General features: G+C 47.2%; 1 protein-coding gene across 1 annotated transcript in view; it reads left to right on the forward strand.

Annotated features, from left to right (window-relative positions):
- SLC7A11 (solute carrier family 7 member 11) overlaps nucleotides 1-22,800 on the forward strand; it is a 68,964-nt gene that overhangs the window by 43,062 nt on the left and 3,102 nt on the right. The window contains exons 7-11 of the mRNA XM_037058512.1: nucleotides 9,063-9,186; nucleotides 10,957-11,060; nucleotides 12,257-12,353; nucleotides 13,829-13,978; nucleotides 15,209-15,386. Coding sequence (XP_036914407.1) covers nucleotides 9,063-9,186; nucleotides 10,957-11,060; nucleotides 12,257-12,353; nucleotides 13,829-13,978; nucleotides 15,209-15,386 — 653 coding nt within the window. The remainder of the gene's footprint in view (nucleotides 1-9,062; nucleotides 9,187-10,956; nucleotides 11,061-12,256; nucleotides 12,354-13,828; nucleotides 13,979-15,208; nucleotides 15,387-22,800) is intronic.

Consider the following 22,800-nt stretch of genomic DNA (forward strand, 5'->3'; position numbering starts at 1 on the left):
GAAGGGCTTGGATAATGAACTTTGAAGTGAAATGGACTTTCGATTTCATCACTTCAGCGCCTTCTTCCAGGGGAGAGGAAGTTTGAGCCCAGGGAGATCCGGCGATCTGTGTTCCCGCTAGTGACAGGGGCATGCCTTGACCCAGCAGCCGGCCAGAGCATTGTTCAGAATTCTCTGAAATCCAGTGAGAGCAAATATCAGAGATAAGATTTTATCTCTGGCAAAATCCAGAGATAAGACGTTGCAAAAATACAGTTTATACTTTGGGTAGTGTCTATCATTTTTTCCCAGTTATAAGGTAACAGTCAGGTGATGGGGCAGAGGCAGGAAGTGGAGCACAAGGGAGTCAAGGGGTGGGTGGCTATCAGGGTTGCCCCTGCTGGCCTGGGACAGACAGACCCTCAGCCATCTCGCCCGGTGCCTGGATGTGAGGACATTATCCTTGGAGAGTGGTATGCCTTGCAATCTTTGTAGTCTAAGAAAAGGCATAGTAAATATACAGTGAAAGCACAAAAGCTTTTTTTCCCAAAAGATTTAGTGTCTGAGCTGAGAGGTAAAAGATCACAACATTTCCATTTCTGCTGGGAATATGAATCTTTGTATATGGACAGCCCAAGGAGCGGGTGGGGGGGGACTTGTAGGAGGATCTGCCATTCATGGGCCTTTGTGACCTTTTCAGGGAGCTGTCACTGGTTCCAATCATGAGTCTTCAGCATCACTTTCTTGACAATGACACGTCATCTCTCTAAACCTGCAGGGTGCTTAGCCCATCAACTGTATTTCTTCTCATCTTTGCTTTCCCCCACTGCTCCATTAAGCCCCCGTGTCATGCGCTCTCCGGCTCTGCTCTGTGGATTTGCCTCTTTGGTTAAGGACGGGCCCAGCTGTTGGCTCTCCTACCCGCTCATAGCTTTCCTACGAAGACTTTCCCCCTTGGTCATGCTAAGAGGACAACAGAAATTTGTTGCATCGAAAGATTATTTTCAACTTCATTGAGTCAAATGTATACACTTATAATTATTTAATCATTCACAGAGAGACACCTTATGAAACCCATGTACATATTTTTAATACTTTAGAAGGCCGTCATTGGGTTCAAAAAATGACCTCAACATAATTTGACATAGAGAAGAATCTAGAACAGTCATTTTAAAGCCAGGCCCGTTGTCTGGCAGAATATTAACAGGTGAAACAGGTGAAGGGGACGGAGGTTGAAGTGAGGACAGAGGCGCCTGCCATCCAGTCTATTTATTGTCCCTTTTCTGTTTCGATTCCTTGAGCACCCATTTGGAAAGCCAATTATCCACTTGACCTCCAGATATCGAAGTGAATGACTTCTGATAATTAGACTAATCATTGTTGGCCAGAAATGTTGACTCAATTCTTGGTGGGAGAAGCAGTAGTTCATTTGTCACGGTGGAGTGTCCCCAGGTTTACCTGTTCCATTTCCTATAATGTGACGGGCCCTGATTTATGTGTGTAGAGAAGTGTTATCCGTTCCTCCTAAGATGTGTTTATGGCCTGAGGGAATTCCGAGTCTCGATTTCATTTACAATGTCAGAATGAGTGTATGTTATTTTATGTTGCCTTGTTTTTAGTGTGTGAATTTAACATTCCACTGTCCCACTATAGGTCCCTGGGCAAAACAAGGGCCACTGTGCTGGGACCTCGCAGGGCTGGTGGCAGCTGCCAGACCTGCGGGAGATGTTACATTCGAGGCAATGCGCCCTGGGCTCCGTCTTTCGCTCTGTTTCGGGGGAGTTTGAATAATCACCTTTTCCCCATCTTAGCTCTTTCGCATGTAAATGTTTTTATTTGTTTTTTTGTCACTTGGGGGCATTACTTTAAAAACTTAACATCACCTACTGGTCTCTTACCAAACAAGTAGTTTAGGACCCATTTTGAAGTCTTATGTCAGCCAGTTTCCTGAGATTTACAACACGTTTCAGTACAGTGAAACCCTTCATTCTTTTGTGAGTTCTGTGGATGCCAGCTGCTCTAACAAACTGCAAATTTTCAATGGCTCTACACAATCGAAAATCTAATTTTTAAATTCAGTAACAGCCAGCCACTGTTGGCATCCCTGGCTGACTGGGGGGCTTCTGCCACAGGTGGACTCTGTGACCCAGACTCCTGCGGGGATGTGGCTGTGTCACTCTGTAACTGTTCCTTAGCAAAACGGGCGACCAGACAACTCACTTCTTAAACACCTTGGCCCTCCATTGCCACGATAATCGACACAGGAGAATGAGGCCTGTTGCCATNTTTTAAATTCAGTAACAGCCAGCCACTGTTGGCATCCCTGGCTGACTGGGGGGCTTCTGCCACAGGTGGACTCTGTGACCCAGACTCCTGCGGGGATGTGGCTGTGTCACTCTGTAACTGTTCCTTAGCAAAACGGGTTTTGCTAAGACAACTTACTTCGGGTTTTGCTTAGACAACTCACTTCTTAAACACCTTGGCCCTCCATTGCCACGATAATCGACACAGGAGAATGAGGCCTGTTGCCATCTAGAAACAAGAGAGTTTGGGGAATGAGGTCTATCCAAGCTGCCCTCAGGAATACCTTCTCCTTTGGACAGAGGAACACACTTGTGATAGATTCACTGATGGTCTGGGCCGTACGTCTGGATCTCAGGAACTCTGTCCGCTATAAAGTTGGCTGAGATGTATAAATACACTGAGATGCTGTATTACCTTCATGCACTTTAGACCAGATCCAGAGGAAAGTCATGAAAGTTTAAAAGCTGCATTTTTAAAACAATATAACAAAACTAAGTATTGGCCATTAGGGTCATTAACATATTTTGTCTCAGTTATTTATTGCTACCCTTTTATTGGAAACCGATTTTATTTTTGTACACTCAGACTTGCCTGCTAATATCTTTATGTTTACCCCTGATAAATACTGATAACTGTAATATACCTGGAATGGGCTCTAAACCTTTAGAATAGGAGACAAAATGAGGTGCAGACAATGCAAATTTTTTACTTGCAGGAAATGCAAGCAAACAAAAATTTACTCTCGAGCTACATTTGGCTGAATAATTTTAGTTAGGTGTAAATGTATTCTAATAGAAGAGAAAGAAGAAAGTGTTTAAGGAATAAAAGTGCTCATACTATTGCTCCTGACTGCCTTTTCCCTCTTTCTGAATTGTAGGTTTCAGTTCATGTCTCCCCGTGGTTTTGCTGTACCTCTCTCCCTCCTTTTCTTGTCTGTGTACGTTTTTCCAGGAGCCTCCTTTAGCCCTGCAGTCTTTTAATCTGTGTCTGTTCATTCCTTAACTCCTCCCTCCAGGCCTCTCTGTCTTCTCTTCTGTTTCTGGAGTTCTTCACCTGTGGACAGAGGAGAATGGTGAGATTCAGACTAGACCCCGGTGGTGCCGAAATGGGAACTGCCCCAGTGGGAACAAGCCAAGCTTGGCCACGATGCTGTAAGAAGCCGAGGGCAGGCACGCGGTGCTTGAAGTCGGTGGGGTCACTGCATACCTTTCTGCTACAGTCTCCTTGCCACATTGCTTGTGTTTAGCCTTGGCTGGGAAATCCTCATTGACTTAGAACGTGGACCACGGACCTTTAAGGAGGCTCGCAGGTAGGATTACTGAACGTATTCTTCCTCCCAGACTGCAGTTTTTCCTCCCAGCACAGCCCACGCCATCTCCCGAACAACTTGCTACGTGTCCTCCAGTGCATTTCTCCCGAAAGGTCATGGACAGCCCAGTCCCCACGCATGGTGGGGGACGACCCGTGCAGTGGCAGTGCTAAGTGACGATGCGGCAAAATGACTGCAGGCCCATCAGGGACGCGTGCCGTTCCAGGCATCTGCAATCTAACCGATTCAAGTCTGGAAAGCTATCAAGAACACTTGTTTGTAATTCAGTCCCTGCTAAAAATACCCCAAATCACATAGCCAGACAGCAGAGCTCCCCGTCTGGGGGTCTCTGGAGAGTTGGGAATGAGCAAGAGTCGGGGGAGGCATGTGAAATGCGTGGAAGAAAACCCGTATAAGTGAAAAATATAGATACATTTTCTTCGAGGCATGCTCTGTCTTTCTGTTGGTAACACATGGACTGAACTTGGAGGAGTAAGATAAAATTAATAGCAGTGGTAATAAAATTAACAGTAATTTGGCAAAAAAAAATAATTTGTAAGTCAAAAAGAGAAATGCTTGAGTAATTTCTGGATCAGATCTAAAAGAAAAGCGTCCAAGGTCTCCTTTGGGCCACTCTAAAGAAAGTGTGCGGTAAGTATGATTCTAAGATGAACACTTGGAATCAAAAGGTCCTGAAGGTAATTTTAAATCCCTTATATTGGGATGAATCACAGTTACATTTCAATCACATGAACAAAAACTCCCTAGTTTACGAACAGAATTAAAAATACTTTCAAAAGCCCTGTTTTCCTTTTCCTTTTTTTCTTTTTGGTATCTCACATATTGAGAAGTTTGCAATAATCTTGCCCTCCTGAATTCCTCCTTTCTTTCCTTCCCCCTTTATTCTGAATGCCAAGTACATGGGTTGAAATATCAATGACTTTTCCATAGGAAATGGGAAGCATCCACTCCTTGTCCTAACGGATCCCAGAACCCCCAAATACCCAAGGGTAGGTGCTAACACACCTGTCACCCCGCCCAGCCCCACAGCGCAGAGACGATTGCAAATGCCTCAGGAGCGGTGAGCTCTGTGGTTCCCAGTGTGTGTGTGTGTCCGACCCAGGGGACCACACGGAGCTGATTTTGGTTCACACACATCTCCGAAGGTTTTGTTCAAGCTACAACTCAATTCTGGTAGTATCCTAAATTCCAGTGATTACGGAATTACTCATGGGGTGTGACTATCAGAAATCCCCGTCACCTTCAGATGCGCTTAAGTCTCTGGAGGACGCAAGCTAGGTTTACTCATTCTGTTTGCATAGCAAGGGGCTCTGCAGCCAGTAGGGAGCCCTGGAAGCAGTGGTCATTTCTGATGCTCTAGTACAGTGGTGAAGCCCATGCTGCATGTGTATTTGTGAGGACTATTAGCTATGGAGAAAAATGTACTTGGCTTAAAATGTGCCACACTGTAGCAGTCTGATTTTTGTGTCACTTACGTAAAAATATGTGTTTATCAGCATGTATGTGTCTGAGGGACCTTGCAGACAGAGTTAATGTTGGCACAATGCAACTATGATATGATAGGGTCTATCACGGATATGGAACTTAGAGCTGGGAGAGCTAGGTTCAAGTTCCAGCCCTTCCACTGACACCTTGTGTGGCTTTGGCCACGGCACTGAACCCCTCTGAGCCTTGGGATCCCTTGCTGGAAAATAGGGGTATTCATTACCTCCTATTTCACTGGGGTGTTGTGAATTTTACTCATTAATTATTCATACTGTAGCTCATTCCACTCAAAAGATTTGAAATGACATGTGTGTATTTGAAGATAAAATATATTTGCTAGTGCTTTGGAGATTATACAAGTAAATCGATGTAAAGTAAACTAGGAGCCGGTATGGGTGGATTCCTGGGGAGGTCTGTCCCTCAGAATGGAAGTGCTCCTGAGCAGACGGTCCAGACTTCCTGCGACAAGTTCAGATGGAACAAGTCTTTATCCGTAGATGTCAGTTGGTGTAAACCGGTTATAGGTGCCCATTTTAAATACACCTGTAAGAAGACTGCCCAACACCTTTCGACTGAAACCCATTCGCAACTAATGAAGATATCCGAATCTCCCGTACTTAATGCCTGTTCTCTGAAAGAGCTGGATATAATGGCAAAAAGCTCTTAGGGACCGTGTGACTCTTTTCAGTGCATTTGTATTTTGTTACTCGTAACAGTCACAAATCTTTGAGGAGGAGTAGACCTCACAGGTGTCGATGGGACTCATTTTTTATCCAGCGGGACCACGCTAGTTTTGTGGCCTTTGGCATTAGCAGCTGCCTCGCTGGGGCCCAGAGGCCGGAAAAGCCCGCGCCCTGGGAGCACTGTCCGTTCCTTGTGTTATTGGGTGCCATGTGCTTTGATCTTGGGTGACTGACCATGCCCATCCGCCCTCCACATCCAAGGCCTTCACAGAGATTGCCGTATGTGGCCGAATAGCTTTCATCCGCTCACCCCGCTGCTCTTGTGCGGTGATGCTCGAAACCCAGGCATTAACCGTGGGCGCCAAGCCCTTCTCAACAAGTCACCCGCTTTCTCGGCAGCCGGTTGCTGTTTATCGCAAGGCAGCCGGGATCCCTCTCCTCCTTCCCTTTGTCCGAGTGAAACAGAACCTGAGGTAGAAGAGAGCGGCTGTTTCTCCACGACCCCTCCAATTCCCAACCCCGCTTTCGGCTTGGAGGGGAGTCACCGGGCGCCTTGGGAACTGCAGCGAGGTCAGACCCCTCTCTCTCCTAGATTTTACGGTCCTTTGAGTTTCCTCTCTAATATCCGTTCAGTAGATTTAGCGGATGGTAAAATTGTTCATCTAGTTCAGTTTATCTGACAAGCATACCTACTTTTCCTTCTTTTTCCACTGAAGTTGTCTGGGGAAATTAATTAAGGTAGCTTTTTAAATTAAAAAAGAAAAAAGGGAAGAATAGAAAACAGAAAATCTACTTCCTAAACAGTGAAACTGTACATCACAGTTCATGTTACACAGAAAATCTATACAAATCGTGGAATCAGGGCTTTTCCCTCTTTCGTAGTAGACGGAGCTGCATTTTCAGCGGCTGCAGAAGCAACATGGGCTTGATACGAGCTCTCCAATAAACGTGACATTCGGCAATTCCGACTTCTCTGCAAATTAATGGGTAGCGTTGGAGGACCCGCATGGTGGGGAGAGAGCGCACACACTGGCGGTTAAAATGCTTTGACTTCGAGTTGGGCCGGATGGGCAGCTGCAGTCTGCTGGTTCCCACTCCCCAGCCCCGTGCCCTTGAACAGTGACAGAAACTCTCCAGCGCTTCATCTCCTCCCGTGGAAAAGGGCGATGTTTCCAACCTACAGGGTTTCCCAAGGACCAAGGCAAGGCAAACACGTAAAGTGCCCAGTGAAATGTTGGGCGCATGGCAGACACCACACAGGTGACGGCGGCGGCCGGGGCGTTGCTTCTTGTTCTTAACAAGCTGAGATAGAGAAAGAAAGGAAGGAAGGCTGACCTGGAAGGATGCTGTCAAGGACCTCTTCTGCTACGATGTGCTCAGAAAACCTCCCTCAAGGACGATGCTCTCTGGGCTGGGGCCGGTCTCGATTCCGTGCCGCGAGCCCGAGCCCAAATCTGAGACGACCTCTCTCTGTGTTTTCAGCATCATAGAATGAGACGGAGCCGCCTTTATTGGGTTAGGTCACTGCACTGCACGTCACCGCCAGTCACCTCCCATTTTATTAGCAGAACCTTTTCACTTCTTAATTTCATTCCTTAATGCTATTCTTGCAAGGCATAGACAATCTCTCTCCCTCTGTTTCTCTCCTCCATGGAAAGAACTTCACATCCCGTTTGGGGAAATCCTAAAGCTGAAAGCATTTGAGTTTAAAGTAGTACACTGAGTGATTGAAAAGCTGCTTGTCGACCTTCATGTTTATCTTCACCTCCCCTTTGCAGTTCCATAAAACCTTTCTTTCAAAGCCACAGAATTCATCTTTGATTTGCCATGTGCCATTCACTCTTTTGGATCTAATTGGCCCAGTGATTTCCTTTGCTTAAATGTAGCATTTATCAGTCACAACTGGCAATGCACGTTATGGCGTTGAGGAGATTCCTCAGGCTGTTCTTCCTTCGCCCCGAGGAAGGGGACCACCTCCTCCTTTCCTATCAGGATGCTGGGATTTAGAGGTCAGCGTGTTTCCCCATCATCGTCTCAGGCTTTGGGGATCCGGGGAGTGTCAGGCTCCAGGGGGCGTGATGGATGGCAGCTCCCGACTGGCTACGTTTGCCTGCTCCGCATAATGAGCTGCCCGCTCATTCGTGTGCTAATAGCGTGCCCAGCGTGGAGAGTGAGGAAGGCTGTGCCCTTTTCCTGGTTCTGAACTGTGTTTTTCCTCTTGGAGGAAATGATATGGAAGGCTTTTCAAATATTTTCCGGTGGTCCCCAGCAGGGGTAAGGGTCCATGGGGGCTGATAAGCTCTATGGCAAACAAAACAACAAAACGAAACAAAACAAACACCAGCCTTTGTGCAGGGAGCTGAAGCTTTAAGTTGCCTGGACTGGAAAGAGCCCAAAGAGGTGATTATGTTAAGGAAGTAATGCGTATCAGTAACATGGAATCAAATTACTGGGGTCAGTGACTTCCTGGCTTCCTCCGTGCATTAAACAAACAGGTAACATTGCCTCTGCGCTGGGTGTTTCTCCATGCCACGTCATGTTGGCACTGTCCGGTCACGTGCACTTCACCGCACGTCCCCTCTAATTTCATGGGATTATCTGTGCTGTTGCTTTAATAGACACCCATGATTGTGAGCTTCTTTTGAACTCACAGCAGGGCAGTGCAAAGGCATTATTGTGAGCGCTTCTTTGCGTTATGTGTTATATACAAAATTATTAGTATTCCCATCATTTGGAAAGGTTTGGATAGCCATGTCCTGCTCTCGCACTTCCAAAAGTACTTCGGAAGCATTATTCGCTGGTAAGGGAAGCTCCTGGAGGGGAAAATCCCCTGCATGCGAGACACCCTGTCGGGGACCAGCGTCAGAAAGGCGTGGGAGCCTGAACTGGTGTCAGAGCCACAGAGGACCACGGTTCTCCGCGTGTGGTCCCCTGGCCAGCAGCACCAGCATCCCCGGGAAGTAGTTAGAGACACAGAGCCCACTGAGTCAGGCCTTTTAACAAGCCTCCCGGGGACGCATGCTCTGTGTGGAGCACAAGACTGGGACGGAGACCCTCCTGCTCTGGGGCGGAGCAGGGGACAGGACACCTGAAGTGTCTGCACCCACGGACCGCATCGCATTACCCGGGGAACCCTGGTGAAACATTCATGTCCACCTGACAGCCTGTGACTATCACACATGCCATGTATTTTTTTTGTTTGAATTTGCCTGTTATCTTCTTTGGTTTCAGAAGATGACTCGCAAAAGAAAGCTAATAAACGATTCCTTTGTGCGTTTCAGAACCATCCCCCTTGCCATCTGCATATCCATGGCCATCGTCACTGTGGGCTACGTGCTGACCAACGTGGCCTACTTCACGACCATCAGTGCCGAGGAGCTCTTGCAGTCCGACGCAGTGGCGGTGGTGAGTCCAAGTGGGGGCCGCGCCAGCGTGGATGTAGGTTAATGACGCAGTTTTATAGCGGTTCCTTCCAGCAGAAAAGGGTTTTGAGATTCAGTAATCTTTTCCCGATCTGAATGATAATGAGTATTTAACATTTTCGAACACACCTTAGCACATTCCTCTGAACTGACACAGCTAAAAATCCCATATGGTTTCTCTGTGGTGTTAATTTTATGTAAAATATTTCCACATGTACATGCGTGGAAACACATTTCCATGCACATACATCAAATAGAGGCATTGTTCTTCCAACATGTCTTTAAGGACAGGTGGGCAGTTCCTGAATTGTTTAAAAAAAAACATTTTTGGTATGCAAATTGCATTGCATGTTGTGCTGTTTCCTGTTGGCAAACTTTTCAAACATTTTCCCTAAAGTACCCCTTAAGAAGGTCCTAGTTGCCCATTACTGTTTGTTTCTTCTAGTGTATCCTTTTGAATACTAGTCATGGGGTATTATTAATTTGGGGGAATACTGAGTTATTAAAGGCTAAATAGATATCATTGCCAAGTACATCTCAGAATAGTAAAGATGCTAGTGTGCATTTTAACTTGCAAAGAGTAGATACTCAGCATGTTACATTTTCCAAAATTTATTAGAGGTCAAACCATTGATGCTCCAAAAGGTCATGTTATGGGTCTGTTATTCTGTGACCCAGACTTTTATTTTGTATAAAAATTTAGGTAGTCAGAGAGCCTTTATTCATGACCTCACAACAATCAAGGGGGAAAAATAACCTACCATTATTAGATGTCAATTCCTTTAAAAATAGTCCTTAACAGCTCATATCAGCAACTTCCCCAGGGAACTTCCAATGATCTCGTTTCATGCGAACCTGTGATGAGTGACTGTGCTTAAAGCAAGACTCAGCCACTGCTGAGTAGACGCCCTGACCTGGGGCGGGTCGTTTCTTCGCACTAGACGGAGGGCCGCTCTTGCTCTGAGAGTGTAATGTGGTCCTTTAATGACAGCCCCAGATGCATCAGGGCATGTAAAGAATCCCACTTTATTTTTATTTTGGAAAATACACCCTTTGTGCTGTGGCATAAAGGATATTGCTTGCTTATCTCTTGTATTTTCTCTGACTTGACTTCCTTGGGCTTGGACTTGCATTCTAGCCTTTTTATAGGAAACCAGCCATGGTTTGATAAACAGATTCAGTTGATATGCTTACTCTGAGCAAAAGATTTTTAGAGCATCGCACAGATATGATATAAACAATTAAGTCATCAATTTTTTCTGCCACTCTTGTATGTCATAACAGTGGGGTTTGTATATGCAACAAGATTCTAGCATGCTTCTCAGTGTACATTGGTGCTTTACTGTCAAAATGTGTCTTTCTTGGCTAAAGAGAAGGTATGTGCAAAAGGATTTCTGTCTCCAAGAGCAGAATTTCTGAAGGAGCTTTTTCCATTTATTGGAACAATGGAAGATTTTTGGCCATAGCCGGTAAAGATCCATTCAGTAAATGCATCATCGCTTTTTGAAAGCAGAGAACGAGTGCTTGTGTAGACCTTTTCCCGAGAATTTGCAACATACAATGCCAGGGACTATTGTCCCGATTTTTATTATTGTCCACAGAGTTAGTCTGACTCTAGCTGAAGAGAAGGATTACAAAACATAGACATATCACCAGGCTAATAGAAAGTCCTAGAGCGAGTCAGGTATAAGTTGTTTCATTTTACTCCACTTTCTGGCAAAGCATTAATTTGCGTTGTTCTGTCTTTCACCAGACCTTTGCTGAGCGGCTACTGGGAAATTTCTCCTTAGCGGTTCCCATCTTCGTTGCCTTCACCTGCTTTGGCTCCATGAATGGTGGTGTATTTGCTGTCTCCAGGTGAGTGAGTTCAAGCATTTCCAGAAATGTATTTCTGTTTCTGAGGCTGGACAGGATAAGGATAACTTTACAAAGAAAAAGAGCCTCCAAATTGGTTGTTTTTAAAGGGACATGCCAGATGGAAGTCTTTGTCCAAGTATCAACTCCATTTCTTATTCTGCCCAGTAGAGGGCACTGCTCCTCCACTCACAGCCAGCCTGAAGCTGGGTGTTCGGCGTTTTTTTTTAATAGAATGTCTACAGAGTCTAGCAACAGCTCTTTTATTTCTGGTGATAAAATCTGTTGTTTCTCTAAAGGTGACAAGAGAAAAAGTAAAGTAAGAGACACCAGAAATCACCACCTCGTCTGTATCCCTTTGCTGTCTTTGATGCAAAAGTGCCTTTTGTTTTAATAACATAAGATGAAAACCCAATCAGATCAATATGAATGGGAGATGTGTTGTCATCCTTAGAAACACAACAGCCAGATGTTTACCAGGGAAATGAGCTTATTCGGGAGGAGCAGAGGAGATGCAATTCTGAATAGCAAACTGTAGCAAAACCATAGGCAAGCGCAGAGAAGAAAGGAGGGGGGGCTTGCTTTTATAGAGGGAAGGAGGGAGCTGGGAGGAGTGGTTTTGATAGAAAGCCATTGGAAGAGAAGGAGAGTGCAGGGGTGCTGTGGCTTCTCACCAGCTGGGTTATGGCTGGGCGAGGGGGAAACGGTCTTTTCTCCTGCTGAGGTAGTGAAAAAGCATCTTCCTGTTGAGCTCTCCTTTCAGGGCTTCCCACCTCCATTTTAAATGAGGTTCCCTTTATTCATGTTTGTGTGTGTGTGTGTGTGTGTGTGTGCACGCCTGTGTGTGTGTGTTGGGTTGAATTGGATAGACAGCACACCTACAGTACTGGGAGCCTAGAACTAAATTCGTCATCCGCTGTTCACATGTGGGGAGAGCGATGCGGAGTCAGATGCTGCTTTGTTTCTTCTCAAGGAAGAATAGAGGATACCTTGGCAGATTGTTATTAAACTCTAAGTCAGGTTTCTCATGATGTTCTCCACCTCATCTGAAAAGGGAAATCGAAGTAATCACCTAAGAAATGTTCAGACCATTTGGTATGAAAAAAGATGCACGTTTTCTCTGAGCTTTCTGGGATCTTTCCCTCTGCAACCATTGATCAATTCTACAGTCAACTCCACCCCCATTTCTCTCCCATCAGGTTATTCTATGTTGCGTCTCGAGAGGGTCACCTTCCGGAAATCCTCTCCATGATTCATGTCCGCAAGCACACTCCTCTGCCAGCTGTTATTGTTTTGGTAATGCATATTAACAACTCTCTCCAGATAGAACCCCAGATCACAGGTTAGCAAAGTGGATGTCACACCAGGCTTTAGAGAGTGCCTTCCTTTCTCTTGCGTTGTAAAATCGGCCCTGTGTATGTCTGGGAGGGGGTTGGGAGGCAGGGTGTTTCCACTGCTTCCCTTGACTCCGTATTTCTGATGCAGATTCGATGCTATGCGGCAATAACTGCATCACTTTTTTTTTTTCACGTGTAGACATTTCTGAGGTCTGGGGGAAATGACTTCGCTTGGATCCTGTCATTAATATAGGACCTCACAGAAAAAGGTGCAGAGTAGTAAGTCCCAATCCCAAGTACTGAGAGGGAAGCTAAAAACCCCAGTCCAGAATGATGCAGAGGTCTCCACTTAGGCTCCTTCTAATGGAATGCACACAAAATTATAGGGGGGGGGGAGCATGAAGTCCTAGACAGTGCAGTGGTGTTGTGGTTAAAAGTGAGACATCTGAGAGCAACCCTACAAGGGGAGGACTAAAAGCACCAACCCCTTAAGTGTGAGCTGTAGAATTCTTTATGCAGAGAAGAGCATTTGTGAACCGTGGAATACTGAAGACTGTAAGGTTAAAAGTCCTCCAATACCAACAAGGCCATGTGAGAGTCACTTTTACCTACCATTTTGTCACATTTTTCTCAAATGGAATCCTCAGTCAGGAGCACCATAGACTGCATTGAGCATTTTTACCACCCCCCCACCCCATGCATTTAATTTGTTTCAAAACGTTTCCCTGACATTTCTTTGTAAAGTACACAGTGCTCTCCGGGAGGCATCTGGAAGGTAATGGTCACTTGTGGGAACAGAGTGTAGTATTCTGTAAAGAGGGCTTTAATTTTGAGCCACGGCTATGGTTTATCAGTCAGGCTGTCCTCGGCGTGCGCAGCTGCAGAGACTGGCTGGGCTGGTCTTCCCTGCGCTATGGAGGGTCACCCATGGCAAGTACAGAGGGAGCCGGAGAGGGGAGGAAGGAAAAGGCCACCGCTTTGCATTCCGGGCACGACAGCGCCCCCTAGCAGTGGCTGTGCCTCATCTGTGTGCAGCCAAGAGCCCCGCAGACCTCCAAGTTCCCAGTAGGGCGCACTTTTGATTTTTGTTATCGTTATTTATCAGTCACCTCGGCCTCTGGGTCTTCCCATTTTGAGCCATTGAGAACGACTTTGAAAACTCAGCCTCTCCTGTCAGGTGGAAAAGCAACTAAAAACCAAACGTCCGTGTGAAATTCCTTCTGAATACCGGGTCGTGAGGATAGCCTTCCCATGCTGTTACTGGTGTACACAGAGAGAGGTTCAGGGCAGAACCCGGGCAGGAGGGCAGCTTCTGCTCACCGTGGCAGTTTGCCAGTGTAAACGATCACTGGCAAAGATAGCAGGAAGGCCTGTTACTACTGCTGGCCTCGCCTGTGTTCCCTCTGACTCACTCGGTTTCTGTCCCCTCCCCAGTACCCTCTGACCATGGTGATGCTCTTCTCCGCCGACCTCTACAGCCTCCTGAACTTCCTCAGCTTTGCCAGGTGGCTTTTCATTGGGCTGGCGGTGGCCGGGCTGATTTATCTCCGCTACAAACGCCCGGATATGCATCGTCCTTTCAAGGTAAGCTCGGCCACCAGGATGGGTTCACGTGGGTCTTTCTCCCAATGCCTAGTCCTCCCTTCCCGGGACCCTGGGGATGGGGCGCTGGGGTGGGGACCCCATTCTCCCCCGGAAAGTGGTTAACGCTGGCCACTCAGAGTGGATTGAGTTCAGCTTGGTCGAAGAGGTCATCACTTTTTTTTTTTTTAATGTGATGTACTGAACTTGGTCATACTTTTGAAAAGAGGTGGTATTAATAAAAGATGTTTGCTGTGCTGATTTTTCACTGTATGTCCAATGACCTGATGAATTCAAAGTACAGGAGACTTTGATCTGTCTTCACGATGAATATTTGTGGACAGCCAGACTGAGAGAGAGTGAGGCAGGTACATATGCATCATATCACTCATTAAAACTTGAAAAAGGATGCTTCCTTACGAAATAGGCCTTTTAAGTATTTTTAAAGGTCATGACTCCTTACATTGCTCTTTTTCTATATTATACATTCCGGAAGGAATAAATATGTAAACTATGAAGGGAAAGTGAAGATGTGTGAATCTACCACTTAATCCAAAGCACATTGACCATAACTAAGCATCCTTTAGAGAGGGCTGAAGAACATGCTACTCACCACACCCTCCCCCCCCCCAGCCTTGAACCTGTGTGGATTGATTTGTCCTCACTGTTTATAACAGATAAGGTTGTCAGTTGCGTTGTTAGAATTTGTGGATAATTATATTCACTGCCTAATCCTGGCAGCATCTTCACTGGTGGTTGAATAGGAGCTAGCCTGTTTTGTTCTTGCTGTTTCTGATTGTGCGTCCCCAACAGAAAATCAATGTTCCCTGAGCGAATTTAACGTGTAACTAGCAGCCCACGGTCTTGGTCCCACATTAAAGTGGATCCTAATCATAATTACCAAAAAGCCCATCTTTTCATACCTAAACCAGAGATTAGAGTGATACTTAGCTGAGAAAACAATTCAAACAGAGAACTCCTGTGATGAAACATATTTGTTTATCCTTAGATTTTATTCTATCCTAAGGTGTTTTTTTTTTAAAGAAATTAAGGGAGTATGTTTAATACATTCTCGGTGCCCCTTTAAAGAGCTGTTGCTACTAGGGTGAGGGAGGATGGTGCCTGTCACCTGGTCATGTGACCATGTGACCGAGGTACATGGCTGACGATCTCGCCATGAAGCGCTGTCTCCTGCACCTGCTGGAAGTGACGAGCTCCCGTGCTGTGTTCCAGGTGCCGCTGTTTGTCCCAGCGTTGTTCTCCTTCACGTGTTTCTTCATGGTCGCCCTTTCCCTCTACTCCGACCCGTTCAGCACAGGGATTGGCTTCGTCATCACGCTGACGGGGGTCCCTGCATACTATCTTTTCATCATATGGGACAAGAAGCCCAGGTGGTTTAGAAGAATGTCCGGTAAGCCTTTTAAGCAGTTTCAGAACCTTTTCAGAGACCGTGTTGTGGAAAACTCACCTATGTGTACATGCATAACGCACACATCTTCATGTTTAAAAGTGTCCGTGGGACAGCTGCTAGCTTGAACACGTTACTGCGTTTTACCCAGGACTGGAAGAAGGAAAAGCGGGAAGCATGTTCAGGGAGCAGCCACTGAATCCTTTCAGCGTCGTGTTTAGTTGGGCGGCTTAGTCCCTTCTTGGGAGAACAGCTTTCTTAGGTAGCAGCTTACCGGCGGTTCTGAAAATGGCCTAGTCGCTCTCCTGAGTCCTTTAGGAGACTACGTGTTTGTATTCTGGGTTGCATGCAGCTCAGTGATTCTACAGCATAACAGGCTCCTCGGTGAGAGCCTCAGATTTGGTGGGAATGAGGCAGGGACCTACAAGCCCTGATGATAGCACCACCCTACGTCTTAGGCACAGCGAGGCTCGCCAGGGCCAAAGACCGGGCAGAACATGGAAGGGCAGGATCCCAGCTCTCATGTACTGTGTGATTCCGTGTATGAGCACACATATGACCCAAATCTTTAAAAACCTTCTCTGGTGGGAATATTATTATTCCTATTTTATGGACTTTGAGTTATAGCATGGGGGAATTCACATAATTCGTTGCGAGTCAGGTAGGTATTAGGTAGAAGAGCTAGAATTCATGCTCGGGCAGGTTTGTGTTTTAGAAACACCATCTGGGGGACAGAGGGGATGGATGTGAGGGACTCGAGGGTGAAGGCAGAGCCACAGGGGTTGTCGGTCGTCACCAAAGTAATCCCGACGAGCCTGGGAAGGGTCCAAACCCAGGCCACTGCAGCAGGGTCCAAGGGCAGGGGGAGGACACTGAAAAGGAAACACCCTCAGCTTGTTCAGCAGGTAAGTTGGAGGAGGAGAGACTAGTAGGTCAGTAGTAGGAAAGGTGCTTAGGAACAGCCTCTGTCGAAAGCCCAACCTTCTGTCCCGGACCGTGCCAAGGGACAGCTTTTCCTTGGGTCATCGTCTCTTCCGGTCCTCCACGAGATCCGTGGGTGAGGCAGGGAAACCAGGCCTCGAGGAGGGGTGGTTTCATTCTTGAGTGTACAGGAGTCAAACCTTTGAGCTAGGATTTGAATCCGCACCTGCTGGACTGCAAACACCACGATTTTTCTAGATTGGGTGCCTGGGGGAAAAAAGCGAGGGGTAAAAATTACAGCCAGAGAAGCAGATACATTCTTGTTGGTGAGTTTGGCAAAGAACTTTTGGTCTCATTTGTTTCAATTTCTTACTGTACCATAATTAATTTTTAAAAGTTCAGCAAAAACTTCAGAGAGGTTTCTGGTAAAATTGTTACTAAAAATAAAATGGAAAAACCTCAACTTGGTGCATCTGTTGAGTCTCTGATGTGCCGTGTGAACTCATTTAGAAGCCGGTCCGTGAAAATAGAGTTTTGCTATGATTCCTCTTTATTAGCTTTTCATTGGTATTTGGTATCTTTAGACCTCGTTTGTCCTGTTTACATTGAATGTTGTTTCCTAGTTGGCAACGTGGTTCCCTGAAGAAGCGTTTCTATAAAAGTTAGGTCCTTTAAGGCTAGCACAGGCACACCTAGCACAGTATTGAATCTCTATTTCTTGTTGGATCACATTTTTTTCAGTGGAGTATTTTCAGTTATGTTTTCTCGGTGGTAGGCAACACGATTCTGAAAGAAAAAAGTAAGTCTTGGTAAACAGCATGAGGGTTGCTCTCCTCATTACCAGTGTCAGGGACAGATTAATGCTCACCACCGCAAGACTGGGTGGGGTCTGTCTCAGGTCCTGGTGGAGATGCTGAGACCCCCGAGCACCACAGAAAACCAAGGGCGCGTAGCACAAAGGAGCCGGCAGCCCTGGAGTTGGAGACAATTCCTCATTTGCTCCCACTTAGTAGGCATTTTGTTCCTCCCGCTTGCAGTCAGCCCACTGTGAGACTTCTTTCCTTTTGCTAATATGCACGTATTTTGTACTGTTCTTTGGGTGAGTGCATGCCTGCTGCTGTGTTCTGTGCTTGATCTTTCTGGGATGTGTTTCCCCGCTATTGTCCTCGCAACGTTTGGGGCTATTTTTCTGTCTCTAATGATGTTCTGCACATCTCCAAGGACTCCAGAGTCAGGGGTGGCCGTTGTGAAAGCAGCGGCAGTGCACAGTCCCACAGTGCTGATTCGGTTCTCAGAAAGGCCACGGAGCCTCACCACGGAGCGTGGCAGTCCTGCCTTGAATCTGCGCTCATTGCCCCCCTTTGTCTTTATAGCTGCCTTGGAAGGCCTTCCTCGATTTTGTTTGATTTTCCTCTTGGGCAGCGTTCTTGTAATAAAACAAAAAAAATTCCATAGTATTTATTGCTGCAATAGCAAGTATTTTTCTAGCCTTTGGCCAAAGCAGAACGCTCACACAGAGGCCGACAGAGCAGCAGAGTCCTGAACTGGAAGGCCGCGCTCCCCGCAAACGCCTCCTTGTTGCTAGAGACAAACCCTGCGTGAACGTCAAGGCCAGAGAGCCTCTGCTTGGAGCAGTTCGTTCAGTAATTTAATATCAGATTGTCTTGTTGGGTAACATTCTTTAGCCTGGGTATTCGTCTTTATTCTCACCTTCATACACACGAACCCATTAGCTGGGTGAACGGACGGCTTATCAGAACACGTGTCCCCGGGGGCGCGTCCATAAAGCACGCAAGGCCACCGCACAGCTGTCGGGAAATGGTGACAGGCCGCTCAGCCCCGACACCCAGGGAGTGTTGTGAACCTGAGGGTGTGGGGCTGTCAGGGAGCGGGTGCATCTCTCTGGCCACAGGATGCCAGTGTTGAACCACGTTCTGCTCCACCACGTTCCTAGGGCAAAAAGAGACTGGGCTCCGGAGGGAACAGTTAGGCGCCCAGGAAGCTTTTCCCTGCCGTCTGAGACAGAGTGCTTCCTTCTTCAGGCTGCTTATCTGTATTTATTTATAGGCACACGAGCTTCTCACCCGGGGAGAGTGGGGCCGGCACCCCACTGACATGCTCAGACACCTGGGGATGCTGAGACCCGGCACACCCGCCAGGCTGTGGGCAGCCGCTCTCCTTGCCTGCTGGGAGCTATGAGCCAGACCCTGTCCCCGCGGAGAGGGAGCAGGGTGACTGGAAGTTGGTGCCTCTAGCTCAGGGCAAGATTTGGAGGACAGCTGCAGCTGAACAAAGCCTTTGGTGATAAAGACTCGTACTGCGTGGCCCCAGCAGAATGTATCCATCTGTGTGGATGGTAACCCGACAGTGCAGAGCCCTGAAGTCCCAGGCTGCTGACAGTGTGCTGCTGGGATTCACTGACGACACCCCCCGGAGAGCAGCTCCATGCTACCCGAGGACCCGTGGAGCTTGAATACATTCCTCTGGGGCCCAAACGAGGCCATCCGCAGCCAAAGATGCTCAGGCCTTTTTGGAAAGGAAGTGCATACTATTTTTCTTATCCCGGCGTCTGGGGAAGATTTCGTGCTAATATTTCGCGACTTCTGGCCGTAGCTCCTGGGCTTGTACCAGGCGTGGTTGGTAAACCTGACTCCGTCAGGAACACCTGCTGACCAGGAGCCGTGAGACCGAAACTGGGACCGCTGCTGTTTGGCCTTGNACCCCACTGACATGCTCAGACACCTGGGGATACCGAGACCCGGCACACCCGCCAGGCTGTGGGCAGCCGCTCTCCTTGCCTGCTGGGAGCTATGAGCCAGACCCTGTCCCCGCGGAGAGGGAGCAGGGTGACTGGAAGTTGGTGCCTCTAGCTCAGGGCAAGATTTGGAGGACAGCTGCAGCTGAACAAAGCCTTTGGTGATAAAGACTCGTACTGCGTGGCCCCAGCAGAATGTATCCATCTGTGTGGATGGTAACCCGACAGTGCAGAGCCCTGAAGTCCCAGGCTGCTGACAGTGTGCTGCTGGGACTCACTGACGACACCCCCCGGAGAGCAGCTCCATGCTACCCGAGGACCCGTGGAGCTTGAATACATTCCCCTGGGGCCCAAACGAGGCCATCCGCAGCCAAAGATGTTCAGGCCTTTTTGGAAAGGAAGTGCATACTATTTTTCTTATCCCGACGTCTGGGGAAGATTTCGTGCTAATATTTCACGACTTCTGGCCGTAGCTCCTGGGCTTGTACCAGGCGTGGTTGGTAAACCTGACTCCGTCAGGTCTGCTGCCATTTCCACTGGTTGCAGGAACACCTGCTGACCAGGAGCCGTGAGACCGAAACTGGGGCCGCTGCTGTTTGGCCTTGCAGCTTGTAGTTACTGCAAACACCCAAAGCAGACACACTGACTCCACTTTATTTGAAGATATAGTATCACAGGGTTGTTTGTCCGTGAAGCCAAAGGACTCGTATGAGAGTGGGTGTCGCTGAGTGCCACCACCGGGCTTCCCTGGGCGAGCAGGCAGCTTCCTCCGAGGCGTGCCTGGGTCTGTGGAGCGGCTCTCTGAGCCCAAGGCTGTAGATGACCTAGAGGAGAGGTGGCAACGGCAAACTCAAGGCCTGTGGGCCGAATCCAGCCCCGCACCTTGTTTTATCCGGCCTGGCACCTTCTTTCTACCTGGCGGCAGTGCCAAGCTCTCACTTAACTGTTAAGGAGTAGTTACGTTTATACAGCCCTACCATTACATTTGGCCCTTGGAAGGCAACCATGAGGCTGATGTGGGGGGGGGGGGGGGGGGGNGGGTGCCCCCCCCCCCCCCCCCCCCCGTGAAATGAGTTTGACACCCCTGACTAGAAGAAAATGTTGGTGTGGAAATGACAGTGACTCAGAGCCAAAAGCAGTCACTCTGCCTCAACCTCCTTCTGATGACGGACATTCTCCAAATCCTGAGGTTCCGAGAGAGCGTAAGGACGTCACAGGAGACACAGGCTGAGTGGGTGTGGGGGAGGAGAAAGGACTGGGTGTGTAGAACCCGAACGGAGATTCTTCGGCCTCCGACGTGCAACTGAATGGAAGCCCCAGAGTGAACGAACGTTCAGGAAGGAAATGTCACACTTGTAGGAAACCAGCAGGGTCTCTAGGTTGCTGTCTCTTTGTCAGGACCCAATGCAGCGCTGTGGCCTGGGTCGGCGAGATGTCTAAGAAAACAAAAGGTGGGTGGTCTCAGAATGCAGACACGCGCTTAGAAGAGGCTTCTGTTTTGAACATGAAGAAGCAGGTGGTGCATATGAAAGTCAGTTATTAAAAAAAGGAAAATTGCAGTAGATAAATGCATGAATAGACACACACACAGGCACACACACATAGCAGGTGTGGAGATAGTTCAGGGAGCTCCAGCAGACTTCTTCAGGGAGGAAGGAAGGGCTGGGGGGGGGGGTGTCAGTTTAACTGAACTGCTTTGCACTTGACCATGGCAGATACTTAAGGCCTCTTGTTTCACCCTTTCCGATGGCTGTACCTCCTCCTTTGCCTATAAAGCCACATCTTCCTACTATTGACCGACACTTTTCTACAGTTTGCTTTTCCAGGATGATTTTACCACTTTCCTTTCCCGTAAGCGTGGGCTCATATGCTCTTGAGTGTTCCCTGTGCTTCATGCACATTTCAGTGTAGAATGGGCTGCGACAGAGCACAGTCTCCTTAAGAAACATTTACATAGAGTTTGCCTTTTGCCAGAACGGTGCCCTGTGTAAGTGATGGGTATTATAAAATGAGCGTGCTGAGAAAAACAACTTTGGGGGAAAACAATTGTTACAAAGTGAAGGGTGAAAAAACAAACGTTTTTAGTGGTATTAAATATTGCTTGGAAGGGACTTGTTCCAGGTGAGACGTCGTAAGTAAGGAGGAAGACTGTGCATCTGGATGAGAGATGATGTGGGTCTCACAAAGGAAGACTCTAGACGCTCCAGGGCCAGAAGCAGTTTGAAGAGTTTCTGAGGGACTGATTACTAAGATAAGAGGTGAACAAGAGCTACTGTCCCGGGAAACTAGAGTCTCAAGTTCTAGGACTGCTGAGATATAATGACCTTGCCCAGGGGCTCCTACAATTTAGTCTCTCTCAGAAAAACAGATTTCTGGACCCTGCCTTCAATTTCTGATTCAGTATGTCCAGGATGGGGCTCAAGATGGCTTTCTAACGTGTCAGCTTCTCTGCGGAGTGCACTTTAAGAACCACGGACCTAGACCGAGTCTCTCATTCTTCTAAGTTAATTTATTTTCATTGAGACGTAATTGACATGCAGCATTGTGTGAGTTAAAGGGTGCACTATGTTGGTTTGATAATTTGTATATCGCAGTATGATTACTACCAATGCCTCCGTCATGTCATGCAGTTGTCACTCCCTTTTTATGTTGGGAACAGTTGAGATTTGGTCTCTGAGCAACTTTTATAATACAGTGTGTCAACTATGATCACTGTGCTGTACATGAGACATCCAGAAGTCACTTACTAGTTGCACCCTTAAATGGCATCCCCCCAGAACCCCCTCCTCAGCCCCTCGTCATCACCATTCTACTCTGTACAGGTTCAGGTTTTTAGTTTCCACGTAGACGTTACTGCATACAGTGTCTTTCTCTGCCAGACTTATCTCACTTAGCACATTGTCTTCATGGCCCACCCATGTTGTTGCAAATGGTAGGACTTCCTTCTCTCTCCTGGTTAAATAATATTCCACTGCGTGTGTGTGTGTGTATTGCATCTTCTTTATCACTTCACTTGTTGATGAACACTTGGGCTATTTCCAAATCTTGGCTATTGTGAATAATGCTTCAATGAACATGCGTGTGCAGCTGTCCCTTAGAGATACTAGTTTCAGTTTCTTCGCATGAGTAAGATTGCTGGGTCATACAGAGGTTCTATTTTTAATATTTCAAGGACCCCCCTACTGGTTTCCATAATGGCTGTTCCAATTTACATTCCCACCAATGGTGTATGCTTGTAAGGGTTCCCTTTCCTCACATTTTTGCCAACATTGCTATCTCTATCTCTTATCTTTTTTTAAGAATATGGATTTCTTTTTAATTGCCTCTCTTATGTGAATGTGTGATTTGAATGTTCCAGGCCAACAGGCCTCTATGCTCCACGCGGTCATCGGGAACCCTGGTACCTTTCACCTTGTCTCTGCCACTTAGAGTGCGGACTGCAGACAAGTCTAGTCCATGAACCACGTGGTAACAGTGCCATGCGTTGAGTCGTAACACCCTAACATGTGTAAGGTGACCTGTCACTGTGGTTTTGTTTTGCATTTTTCGGATGGTTAGTGATGTTGAACTACTGTTCATATATATGTTGGCCATTTGTTTGTCTTCTTTGGAAAGTGCCTATTCAGGATCTTTGCCCATTTTTTTTTTACATTGGATTATTTTGTTTTTTCTTCTGTTGAGTTACCTGAGTTCTTCACATACAGGGTCTGGCAGAAGGAAGGCCTGCTCGAGTGTGGTTGG

The sequence above is a fragment of the Sturnira hondurensis genome, unplaced genomic scaffold (assembly GCF_014824575.4).
Source record: "Sturnira hondurensis isolate 20B ecotype Veracruz unplaced genomic scaffold, ASM1482457v3 Scaffold0010128, whole genome shotgun sequence".
NCBI lineage: Eukaryota > Metazoa > Chordata > Mammalia > Chiroptera > Phyllostomidae > Sturnira > Sturnira hondurensis.